Below are 13,437 nucleotides of genomic sequence, written 5' to 3' on the forward strand. Positions count from 1 at the left end.
GCTGTGGCTCTGGCGTACGCCGGTGGCTACAGTTCCGATTCGACCCCTAGCCTGGGAACCTCCATATGCCATGGGAGCGGCCCAAGAAATGCCAAAAAGAGGAGGAAAAAAAAAAGCGACAAAAAAAAGGACTATGGGAATTCCCTGGTGGCACAGTAGGTTAAGGATCCAGCAATATCACTGCTATGGCTCAGATCACAGCTGTGATGCGGGTTCAATTCTTGGGCCCAGAATTTCCCTATGCTGCAGGTGCAGCCAAAATTAAAAAATTAAAAATGGACTGTAGGAGTTCCCATCTTGGCGCAGCGGAAATGAATCCGACTAGGAACTGTGAGGTTGCAGGTTCGATCCAGCATTGCCGTGATCTGTGGTGTAGGTCGCAGATGTGGCTCAGATCTGGTGTTGCTGTGGCTGTGGCGCAGGCGGGCAGCTACAGCTCTGATTAGACCCCTAGCCTGGGAACCTCCATATGCCTAAAACGACAAAAAGACCAAAAAAAAAAAAAAAAAGGACTGCAAATGACATATAAGGTAGATCATAGGAACTTAATCCCAACTTTGTAATTTGACGGCAAATTTGTAAAACTCTTTGTAAGGATGCAACTAGCAATTGGTACAAGCATAGATAAAGAGTAGAGTATGATGGAGCATGATAATGTGTGAAAATAGCATGTGTCCATGTATGTGTAACTGGGTCACCATGCTGTACAGCAGAAAAAAATTATATTGGGGAAATCACTATTAAACATAATAGTAATAATAATAAAAGCTGAGACCATGATAAAATAAACTTATATGAAAAAAAAGACTAGAGGTAAAACATTTTCTAAATGATGTAGAGCAAAGCATTAGTGGTGATTATTATCTTTGTGATGGAACCACAAGTAATTTCTTTTACTATGTTTCTACATTAGAAAGTTTTTATGTAATTAATACATATTGCTTTATAATCAGAATGAATTAAGAGTTGATAATCCTAAAAGTGATGACTATTCAAAATGCCAGTCACATACAGTTTTTGAAAGTTTATTGTTTAGGAGTTCCCACTTGGGTCAGAGGTAATGAACCCAACTAGTATCCGTGAGGATGTGGGTTTGATCCCTGGCCTTGCTTGGGGGGTTAAATATCCAGCATTGCTGTGAACTGTGGCATAGGCCACAGATGTGATTCAGATCCTGCATGGCTGTGGCTGTGGCTGGCAACCGTAGCTCTGATTCCAGCCCTAGCCTGGGAACTTCCATATGCCGTGGGTATGGCCCTAAAAAGCAAAAAGCGGGAAAAAAAAAAAAAAGAAAGAAAGAAAGAGAGAGAAGGAGGGAGAGAGAGAAGGAGGGAGGAAGGGAGAAAACAAGGCATTTGTATGTCAAGTGTCTGCACACCAAGAGCCTAAACAGCCTGAAACAGTACATACTATTAATGGCGATGCAGTTAAGTGTCATGAAGCTCATAGTTGCACATGGAAAATAATTTTGAAGAGTAATTTTAAAGGATTTTTATAGTTATGATCCGGGGGAAGGAAAACCTTCACTGCTGCCCCCCCCCAATAAAATGTCACAGATAAAAATGTAAAAAATTCAAATCTGAAAAATAGTCATAGGTTCTGAATGACCCTATTAGGAAGGACTTAGAATGAGCACTGGATTTATGTGTGATTTCTTTTCATGGGATTTATAGGCAGCAAGGTGCTGGTTTTGGTTTTTGCTCCTTTTGCTCAATGAACCCAACCACTTGTTGATGCAACAGTTCTCATACTTTTGTCATATAAATTTCCAGCTTCGCTGTACCTTCTAAGGGCTTCGGAGTACCTCCACAGAAGCACTCCCGGGAGAGGGTAATCCGTGGGAGAGGTGGCAGTGTCATTGTGCCTGGTGCACACTGATTCTAGTCACAGCGCTGCCTAAATCTCCAAGCTGTTCCTATTTTATTTTGTATTTTCATCAGAATATTTTTTGCTTTTTTTAGCTAGAGGATTTTTACTCTTTTCCTGGAGTGGAGAGAATAATTTATGATTAAATTGGCTACAAAAATTGGTTCAGGAAAAAAAAAATGGTTGTTTCAAATGAGGTTCCAGGCTGAGGGGAGCAGAGAGGAAAGCAGGGTAAGGACCGTGTGGTTCGCGGGTGTAGCCGTGGCTTCTTCCTCTGCAGGACACTCTCCGTCTCTCCTCAAGGCTCAGCGGGGTGTGGTTTTCACAGCCAGAGGCCCAAGCATCCGGCAGTCACGTGAGAACCAGGCTCCATTGCTGGGGGGGGGCATGTCTAAGCATCTGTTACACCGGGAGGAAGGCACAGGCAGCCACCTGCTAGGGGCGTGCTCTGGGCCAGGCTCTGGGTGAGGCCGCAGTTTACAGGCACACGGTGACTCGGTCACTGGGAAAAGCCCAAGATGAAGACACTCTTCTGAGCCCCATGTTACACATGACAAAACTCTGCTCAGACGGCACAGACGAATGACCAAGACCACGCGGCCGGAAAGGGGTGAACGGGGCTGGCAAACCCAGGCCCACTGGTCCCACTGTTGAAGCCAGCTGGGCAGCCACTGACCAGTCCTTGATGACGGGCCAGGAGGCAGCCCAGGGGCGCCCTTCAGCATGTGCGGACCAGGAGAAGGTGTCCCATGATGACACCGACGGGACACAATTCAATTTCTTCTTCACGTGACAGGACTTTTTTTGTAAACCTAACACAGCACATAAGAGTATTGGAAGGAACGGTGTGTATTTTGAGTCCATCACTTGGGACAATTTTCATGGGATAGACTCACACATGCTAAAATGTGTCTGCAGACACTGATAACTGTCCCCCTATCAAATAAATGAGCACAGACAGGTGAAGTGGTTTCATCTGAGAATGAGATTTATAATTGGTTTAATGGGATGCTTTCATAAATAAACCCAGTAATACTTAGTAATAAGAACTGCTTGAATGGCACGTTTTAGTCTAGAAAGGAGTTCTACGTAACACGACTATTTAACTGACCAGTGTCCATAAGACAGAACAGAATGGTTTATTCTACAGAGAACAGCGCCAGCTAACAACCCCCGTCTCGAGTCCCGTTTGGCATAAAGCAGCGTAAAATCACTCATACGTGACATCGACACAGCCGTAACTCCTTTTGGGTGCGTTTCTTTATGGATTTCCCGGCACGCCTCCATCTCCAGGGAAAGGCCCTGTCCCATTAAGTCCACGCCAAGCGCTCTGCCACCCTCTCCACCCAGCCCACTGCCATCGCCTCCTACTTGTAGACCTGCTGCAGCAGGAATGAAGAAGCTTTCAGGTCCTCGGTCCTGCTTTGCAGCCCCTCCCCCGTCACCACCGCCATTCTGGGAACTCAGCATCCCCGGGGGCCCTGCCCACCCCGGCCTCACAGGCCCGGGCGCCCTCAGAGCCACGGAGGAAGGAGGGCCTCGCCCCCCACAGCCTCGGCCAGCCCCGCCCACCAGGACCACGCCCCGCCCCGTCGCCCTGGGAAACGGCTCCCCGAGATCGCGGATCCCGGCATCCCGCACTCACCACACCTCCCGGCCCCCCACCCGCACCCCGAGCCCCTCCTGGGGGTCCCGCGGACAACGACACGTGACAGAAACAGACAGGCGTCTGAGGTACCACCGCCATGGACTTTAATGGCTGCGAGACCTTAAAGGGGACCAGACCTTCCTCAGCCACACGCAGTGTCGGGCGGGATGAGGCCACCGCTGAGGTCTGGCCCGGCTCCGGGACCCAGGTCTCACCGCCCGGCCTCGGGCAGGGGCTCCTCGGCCCCCTCCTCAGCCCCCCGGGAGACGCTGCTGGCCTGGAAGAGGCTGCTGAGGGTCTGGTTGTGGCTCGCGGCCCTCTGCACGTGCTCGGGGGCGATGCGCATCTTGTTGTTGCTGCGGGCCTCGCTGGCCGCCAGCTCCAGGATGTTGGCCGTCAGGTACTCGAGGACGCCGGCCAGGAACACAGGGGCTTGCGAGCTCAGGCGCTGCGCATAGCGACCCTCTCGCAGGTAGCGGTCCACGCGGCTCACCGGGAATTGCAGCTCTGCTCTTGAGGAGCGCGAGAGGGCGTGCTTCTTACGACGATTGCATTGCGGGAGGTTTCTTTTCCGAGACATGTTGGCTGGGTGCGGTCCCGGATCGGCCCAGCGTGACTATCCCGCTGTCCCGGGTCTCCTGAGAGGCCACTGCGACTTTCTGCTGCAGGATCCCTGGGCGGCTGCCTCATATTGGCCTGGGGCCTTTGTGACACCTCTGACTTTGTGATGTCATCAGTGTCCTCTGAACCCTGATCAGGACTGGCCTAGAAATGCCTGTGGTAGGAACCTCTCTTTTAGGGAACTCTTTCTATGTCACTTTAACAGTCTAGCAAATTTTTTTTAAAGGATGTTTCAATGGAGCCACTGTCCTGTCTATAGGACGCTGCTTCAGGTTATCTGAGCCCAGCCTTGCATTGGCTTTGAATGGTTTACATCCATCTGTAAACTGGTGGCCACTGACAGACATGCGGAATGCCTTGTACAGTAGAGCTCTGTTTCTCTGCACCCTCATACTGTAATAAAACCAACCCTGCCTCCATTTTCACATCTCAATACCCTTTTTCAATATTTCTATGTTTTCTCTTTGGCTTATCTTTTGGCTACAGTGTCTGCCAATTCCCTCATGAGTTAAATACATTCCTCAAACACACTTGCACTTCGTATCTAAGTGTCATGAGTTTCTCGGTTTAAAAATACCTTTTAACTGTTGCAGAGATCACACTGATAGGCCAGGTGAACTCCAAAGACAGAAAAGTGTGTCTCATTCGCAGCCAAAGCCCAGGAGTGCCCTGTCTTGTTCCTTCTAGATGATTCCAGAGCACCGAGAGGATGTTGGTGATTTCGTTTTTCTAATTTTAATTTTATATTTTAATTCTCCTCGATACTAGTTTTATGTTTCTGCTTTCTTTTCGCTCATTTATAGCTGCTAAGTGATTCCCCTTGTTGGCAGAAGTGGTGGAGAATTTGGACTTAGGATCAGACCATCTGGAGATCTCTATGAGTGGGTCCACAGAGATCTAGTCTCCACTGAGGTAGAGACAAGAGACAATCTCGTTTTCTAGTCCTTGTTTATCTATCTGTTTACTAGTCAAATCATACCCTCTAGAGGCAAACAGCTTTTTGCTCTCTGGACCAGTTAGTTTTTCTTTCTATGCTTATATGTAACCGTGGGTGAAACTGTAGAATTGAAGCTACAATCACTCTCTGTGCCTAAATGTTGATGTGTCTGTAATTCAGAAATGCCTTCACCTCGGATGTGTGAGCGTGGAATGTTTTCCTATGCTGAATGCTATTAAGGGAAGCGATTGCGACATCTCTTAAATAATGGCGCTCTGTTCTGATTGGCATATCTGCATCAATTGCTTACATAAATTGAATATTCCTAGCTTTCCTTAAGAATAAGGAAGCTCAATTACAATACTCTAAATTAACTACATTTAAACAATATATATTCTCCCAGAAACCCATCCACAATTATTTTAAGAAATCAACGCTTCTATATTGAGAGGTGGTCTTTTTCCCAGACAGGACCATCAACCCCTGTCTGTCTTGAGACCACACAATTCTCACGACAGAGCAGAGGAGGAGCCTCGACAACAGGGTGCAGGGCTGGGCTCTCCTCCCTACCGTGCCACCCACTTGCCATGGGACCCTGGGAGAGCGGACTGGCATCTCTGGGCCCAAGTAGCCTCTGCTATAAAAATGGAGACCCTAAACAAGAATCCCTGGCCTCTGTGCCCCACTCACCCCATTTTAATAGAAAACTGTTCTTAGGGAAAAGTCATAGACTGGTAACTGTACACCTCGAACAGAACTTTGCAATAATTTAGTCCAACAGCGTCATTTTCTAGCCATGGAAGCTGACGTGTCCCAAGTAAACGACACTTATAGGAGACCAGAACCCAGTCTCCCTCCCTCTTCTTTCACTGTTTTGCTCCTTTGTGTCGTGAAGACTCTCTCTCTCATGGTCAAGTTGGCAAGTTACTCTCATTCTACATCTCAGAACTGAAATATCTCAAACCACAGTATCTAATCTGCCACCCCGCTGCAAACTCGTTTCCCTTAGTGGATGTTGCATTAACAGAAGTTTAGAGATATTTTGCCCTCCGTGATTCAAGAACCCAAAATATGAGTGATCAGTCTTTTGTGTTCATGAAGGACTCTGCAAGAGAAATGCTAAATGAGACACCAAATGCAGAGCCTGCTCACTGCTTGTCCTTAGATTTGGAACCGTACACCTAAGAGAATAAATTAAAATGACCACTGCAGCCACGACGTGGAAACAACCTAAATGCCCACTGAGCGATTACCAAGATGTGGTACATATGTACGATGGAATTCTACTCGGCCATAAAAAGGACAAAATAATGCCATTTGTAGCGACATGGATGCAACTAGAGAGTCTCATACTAAGTGAAGTAAGTCAGAAAGAGAAAGAAAAAGGACCATATGATATCACTTCTATAGGGAATCTAAAATACGGCACAAATGAACCCCTCTGCAGAAAAGAAACAAACTCACAGGGAGAACAGACTGGTGGTTGCCAAGGGGAAAGGGGGAGGGAGTGGGATGGACGGGGAGTTCAGGGTTGGTGGATGCAAACTATTGCATTTAGAATGGATAAGCAACGAGGTCCTACTGGGTAGCGCAGGGAACTACATCCAATCTCTTGAGATAGAACAGGACAGAATATGAGAAGAATAAAGTACATATATGTATAACTGGGTCCCTTTGCTATATGGCAGAAATTGACACAATACTGTATATCAACTACAGTTTAATAAAAAAATTTTAAATAAGAAAATAAAATGTGGTGGTTTTTTTTGTTTGTTTTTACACCTGCACCTTTGGCATATGGAAGTTCCCCAGGCTAGGGGATGAATTGGAGCTGCAGCTGCTGGTCTACGCCACAGCAACACTGGATCCAAGCTGCATCTGCAACCTACACTGCAGCTCATGGCAACGCTGGATCCTTAACCCACTTAGCAAGGCCAGGGATTAAACCCACATCCTCATGGACACTATGTGGGGTTCTTAACACACTGTGCCACAACGGGAACTCCTAAAATGACTGCTGCACTGCTAATCAAACATGATTTGTGGGCTGACATGGGTCCTTAAATTATTTGTTACTAGTCAGCTATAAGAGGTAAAGAAATTGAGTTAGCTTTCAGGAGTTGCCAGTGTGGCTCAGAGGTAACAAACCCAACTAGTATCCATGAAGACGGGAGTTCGATCCTTGGCCCCGTTCAGTGGGTTGAGGATCTGTCGTTGCCATGACCTGTGGTATAGGTTGCAGACATGGCTGGGATCTGGCATTGCTATGGCTGTGGTGTTGGCCTGCAGCTTATAATTAAATAAGACTATATGTCATTTGGCAATGAATTTGTATAACAGAAAATGTTGCCCCCATACCAAAGACCATTTAAAAAGCACCATGCTACACCAATTCACCGAACAAGAAGATTTCATCCTTTTCTTTTCTTTTTTTGGCTTGTTGTCTTTTTTAGGGCCGCACTCATGACATATGGAGGTTCCCAGGCTAGGGGTCAAATCAGAGCTACGGCTGCCAGCCACAGCCACAGCCACCGCCACATGATATCCAAGCTGCATCTGTGACCTACACCACAGCTCACAGCAATGCCAGATCCTTAACCCACTGAGCAAGGCCAGGGATTGAACCTGCAACCTCAAGATTCCTAGTTGGATTCATTTTCACTTCGCCACGACGGGAACTCCCGAAAACTGTGGTTTTAGAATTAATGTACAATGAGAATAATGACCTCAACTCTCTTAAGGAGCCACGTATGTGCTGTACATGAGTGAAGTGGGTCACACATGAGGTACACTAGGGAAGGGTGATGACCGTGGAAAACCAAAAGGCCCAGCATTACAAGCAGCGAGTCCTCTTCATCCGACCATCACCACGCCTGGCCAGCCGTTTGTATTCCACACAAAGAAGCCAGGAGTGGAGGTTTGCAGGTGAAAAATATGACTCTAAAATGGTGGCAGAGAATGAATTTTCCTTTAAAAACATCACTGTAGGCCTCATTGTCCTATCTGCTGACATGATTAGGTCTTTAAGTGACAGGACTAGAGTAGGATAATTCGTTTTAATATCCTAATACAAGATTAAAGACAGGGAATGTTAAGGAAGTTTGGGAGACTGTGGTAAGCTCATAACCACCCGAGAAAGGAATCCAGGACCCTAGCAACAGTCTACACCACCCTGAAGGAAGACCAGGTGCATCTAAGTGCCAGACACACTCAAGCCACAAACCTGATCGTTAAAACTCAAAACAACAGATATGGCATCTGGATCTCGTTAGTAGTCCTTTTCAAGTAGCATTTCTGCATGGAGCCAAGAGAGAAAAATACAGGTGAAAGGGGCAAAAAAAAACCCTAGAGGAGTTCCCGTCATGACTCAGTAGTTAATGAACCCGACTAGGAACCATGAGGTTGTGGGGTGGATCCCTGGCCTCGCTCAGTGGGTTAAGGATCCGGCGTTGCCCTGAGCTGTGGTGTAGGCCACAGACACAGCTTGGATCCCGAGTTGCTGTGGCTGTGGTGTAGGCTGGCAGCAACAGCTCCGATTAGACCCCTCGCCTGGGAGCCTCCATATGCCACGGGAGCGGCCCTAGAAAAGGCAAAAAAAAAAAAAAAAGCCTAGATAAAAGGGGACATTACACCAAAACCTGAGATGAATGATCATATTTTAGTATCTGTTACCACCCTTTTGCTAATATACATATGATGTCAAATACCGCCGTGACAGTCCCGGATACACCTTATTGGGTCAATGACGCAGGACTTGACGTGAACCCAAAAATGAGGAAGAGGGTGGTCTTCTCCCCTTCTCCATTTTCCCTTTGTTTATCAAAATAAAGTCATCTCAGTCCTTGGGCCAAGGCCTTCTCGCCCGCCCGCTTTTGTCCCTCACAAGGGTCCTACGCTCATCAACCCACCCTCTGCCGGCCACTTCGCCGCTCACTGAATTCTTTCTGCTCTGAGACAAAAGCACCCGAGCTTCAGGAAGTCCTCCCTCCAGGTGAGTGGCTGCAATTAAAGACAGTAGGTTCAAATCCCTGCCTAGAGATCATGGGTTCGAGTCCCAATCTGAGGTTCAGAGGGTTCAAGGCACCATCTGAGTTTTGACGGGGCTCCAGTCCCACCTGGGAAGAAACGTGGTTTCCTTAAGGGGCCGCTTTGGCATTTGCTCTCTAGTGAAATGATGTATTGATTCTGAGGTGATCCTCTTCCTTGAATCGTACCTGGAGGCTGCCACATCTCTCTCTGAAGCGTCAGGTGGTCCTTGTCCGTCCACTTCCCGGCAGGACCTGCCAGATACGGAGGCCAAGGGAGCCTGAGTCTTCAGAACACCTCTCCTCTCAAAAGCTGTTCTCAGCAAGGAGCCAGCCTGGCTCCAGCCCTTGTAAGCAGGCCGACCCTGAGCGGAAAATACTCTAAAGGTTCTTCTCAGGCTCGACAGCTGAGCTCACGCGCTCTCACATGGGATGTTTTCTGCCACTGTTGACCCATGGCTGACCCTGGACGGCTGTGACACTGCTTCTGATCACAGATCTGGTTTGGCAGCCGCGCTCTCGCCGGCCCCTGTCCCTGCTCCCTCGGGTTTCACCTGCCCCTCCCAACAGGACACTGGTGCTCCCTCTGCAGGGCTCGAGTTAGAACGAATCCTTCCTCACCGCCCCTTCCCGCCTTTTCAACATGCACAAAAGCCTGACCTTGGGTGGCTCTTCCCTTCCCAAGGGCAGTGATTCTCAGCCTCCCTCCCCCAAGGGGACGATGCCCAGTCACACGCAGGAGGGCATTTGGCGGGGTGCCGCATTCAGGGTGGTGACATGCGGGCCGTGGCCCCCACGTCTCCTGTGAACCCACAGGCACGGCTGCAGCACGATTCCTACAGGGACGGCGGCACAGCTCTGCCTGATCCACGCACGACGTCCAGGTGACTCTGCAGAGGTCAGGAAAGTTCAACCTCCAAACTCGGACACCAGACAGAGAGGCTGAAGGAGCCCAGGAAGCCTGGCTCCCTGCAGGTATCACCGGGACACTCTGCTGACTACGGCCTGGAATGTGAGGAGACCACCTGAGCACGCGGCCCTGCTACCCGACACGGTTTGCCCACCTCCCATGACTCCTCTGGCCCTGAATGACCTCCCCTGCTGTGACGTCTGCTGAGGAACCCAGGACACTGTGCTTTGTGCTCAACCAAGCCACAGCCCTAAGCCACATAAGCTGCTTTTAGTGACAGACCGCTATTGAACCAACAGGGCAGGATTTGAGAACAATGACGGATGGCCTGGCACTACCCACCCTGGGCGCACTCCCTGGTGGCTGAAGGACACTGGAAACGCAAAGATGCTCCACCGGAGGGGTGGGGTGGCACGACTGGTGTCATCACGTGACCAGCTGAGGTGACCTTCTGCAGGAGAGGCCTGCTTGCTGCTCAAACGAAGAGACGAGTAAGAGCGGAACGTGGCTAAGGCTTGGGGGCTTCGTGGCTCTGATGACTCATCACTAAGTTGTGGGCTGGACATCTTGACAATGAGGATTCTGCGAACATGTGGCTGAATGAGCACCAGGTGACAAAAAAGGTTTCTTGGACTCACACAAGCACCCGTTTCAACGAGCTCTAAGCACAACCGACACCGTTACTCTGAGGATACATCTGAGAAGTTGGCAAAGGGTAAGCCAGCTCCGATGAGGACTGTGTGGTTCGCGGGTGTAGCCCTGGCTTCTTCCTCTGCAGGACACTCTCTGTCTCCCCACAAGGCTCAGCAGGACGTGGATTTCACAGCCAGAGGCCCAAGCATCCGGCAGTCACGTGAGAACCAGGCCCAGCGGCACCTTTGGGTGGGGGGCATGTCTAAGCATCTGTTACACGGGGAGGCAGACACAGGCAGCCACCTGCTAGGGGCGTGCTCTGGGCCAGGCTCTGGGTGAGGCCGCAGTTTACAGGCACACGGTGACTCGGTCACTGGGAAAAGCCCAAGATGAAGACACTCTTCTGAGCCCCATGTTACACATGAGGAAACTCTGCTCAGAGGGAACAGACGAATGACCAAGACCACGCGGCCGGAAAGGGGCGAACGGGGCTGGTCAAACCTAGGTCATCTGATCCTGTTGGAAGATGATGGCCTGCTGCCATCATCTCCCCTCCCCCACCCCACACCCTGCCCCAAACCCCAGGAAGGAGGACTGCTGGGGAGGTCCCTGAACAAGCAGTCAGATGACATGAATTCTAATCCCGCTCTGCCACGCACGGGCCAGGAGACCTTGGGAAAAACCCACCTCTGGCCCTCCAATCCGCATCCCCCCGAGACGGCACAGCATCATCTGTGATTCTAATCCCACTCTGCCACGTACGTGCCAGGTGATCTTGGGAAAGACCCACCTCTGACCCCTCCATCCTCCCCACACGCCCCCGCTTGAGACAACACAGCAGCATCTGTCCTGCCTCTCCTGGGGCTTTAAAAGGACCTAAGGAGAGAGAGGGTGGGCGTGCATGTCCTTCCCATCTTAAGATGGGAAGAGCTATCGGGGTGTGAGGTCACAGCATTGTTCTCCTTGTTCTTATTAAGGGAGAAGTTTCCCTCTGTCTCCCTGAGGTTTATCCAAGTTTTCCCACAGTGAGAAAGACAGCAGATGGCGAACCTGTTCCTAATCTCCGACCGTGGGCCCTTCAACTCCTGCCACTCTCTGCGCTGCCCCAAAGCTGTGCCTACTGAACAACGCCTGCCAACTCGGCAGGGGGTATAATGGGAAATCTCTGTATCTTCCCTTCCATTTTGCTGTGAACCCAACACTGTCAAGTCTATCTCACAGGAAAACCTGGGAGATGGGTAATTGGTACTGTGTGTCATTTCAGTGGACTAGCAGAGCTCTGAACACAAACAACCCAGCTTTCTACACTGGCACACATCCCTTACACGATTTCTCTCCATGGCAGAAACAATCATGTTGATTAAAAGACAGCTTCCCTAGAGGAAACAAGCAAGGTTCAAAAGTACACAAACTTGGAGCTCCCCTTGTGGTGCAGCGGAAGCAAATCCAACTAGGAACCATGAGGTGGTGGGTTCAATCCCTGGCCTCGCTCAGTGGGTTAAGGATCTGGCATTCCGTGAGCTGTGGTGTAGGTCGCAGACATGGCTCAGATCTGACGTTGCTGTGGCTGTGGTATGGGCCAGTGGCTGCAGCTCTGATTAAACCCCTAGCCTGGGAACCTCCATAAGCTGCGGGTGTGGCCCTAAAAGGAATGAAGACAAAAAAACAAACCAAAAAAAAAAAAAAAAAAAAACAGGAGTTCCCGTCTTGGCGCAGTGGTTAACGAATCCGACTAGGAACCATGAGGTTGCGGGTTCGGTCCCTGCCCTTTCTCAGTGGGCTGATGATCTGGCGTTGCCGTGAGCTGTGGTATAGGTTGCAGACGCGGCTCGGATCCTGCGTTGCTGTGGCTCTGGCGTAGGCTGGTGGCTACAGCTCCGATTCGACCTCTAGCCCGGGAACCTCCATATGCCACGGGAGTGGCCCAAGAAATGGCAAAAAGACAAAAAAAAAAAACAAAAAAAAAAAACCAAAAAAAACAAAAAACCCCACAAAACACACACGCAAAAGTACACAAACTTAAAATTGCTGTTAGTACTAAATGCTTCAGTATTCTTTTTTTTTGTTTTTTTTTTTTTGGTCTTTTTGCCATTTCTTGGGCCACTCCCGCGGCATATAGAGGTTCCCAGGCTAGGGGTCGAATCGGAGCTGGAGCCACCGGCCTACACCACAGCCACAGCCACGCGGGATCCGAGCCGCGTCTTCAACCTACACCACAGCCCTCGGCAACGCCAGATCTTTAACCCACTGAGCAAGGCCAGGAATCGAACCCGCAACCTCATGGTTCCTAGTCGGATTCGTTAACCACTGCGCCACGACGGGAACTCCTCGGTATTCTTATACAGGCTAATCTAGGTTTCCAGTGAGTACCCATCAATTGACTGCATATATTATCAGTCCAAAAGTTATCTAAAGATCTTGGAAATGATATTCAGGCTTAACACTACAAAACCTCATTTCTGTGGAAATACAAGATTGTGAAAATAGTGGTTCCACTTGGCTAGACCTAAGTTGCTATTTTTCATAATGTTACACAACACCTAGAAGTAACGGTGCCTCACATGATCAGTAAACCTGTATAAATTTAGTAAAATCATATCCAAGAAGCATAAAAATATGTCTGTGTGATTAAAATGTGTATGAAATGAACGTGTATGTACATATACATTAGAGAAGATAAAGTTGCTTTTATTAAACCCTAAAGATTAAACAAGTATTGTTTGCCAAAGATTTCTATAAATTATGTGAATTTGAATTCTAAAATGATTCTGAGTGAGTTTCTGGGATAACAGATATT

General features: G+C 49.0%; 1 protein-coding gene across 1 annotated transcript; it reads right to left on the minus strand.

Annotated features, from left to right (window-relative positions):
• Positions 1-3,596: 3,596 nt before the first annotated feature.
• Positions 3,597-7,142, minus strand: LOC100624295 (histone H2A-Bbd type 1-like). The gene has a single exon (XM_085008485.1). It carries the CDS (start codon positions 4,092-4,094, stop codon positions 3,726-3,728), a length of 369 nt encoding a protein of 122 aa, XP_084864611.1. The 5' UTR covers positions 4,095-7,142; the 3' UTR covers positions 3,597-3,725.
• Positions 7,143-13,437: the final 6,295 nt, after the last annotated feature.

The sequence above is a fragment of the Sus scrofa genome, chromosome X, assembly GCF_054392235.1.
Source record: "Sus scrofa isolate SSC_HxYL_T2T_F1_AM1 chromosome X, Sscrofa_HxYL_maternal_Yorkshire_Landrace_v2.0, whole genome shotgun sequence".
In the NCBI taxonomy this organism is placed as follows: domain Eukaryota; kingdom Metazoa; phylum Chordata; class Mammalia; order Artiodactyla; family Suidae; genus Sus; species Sus scrofa.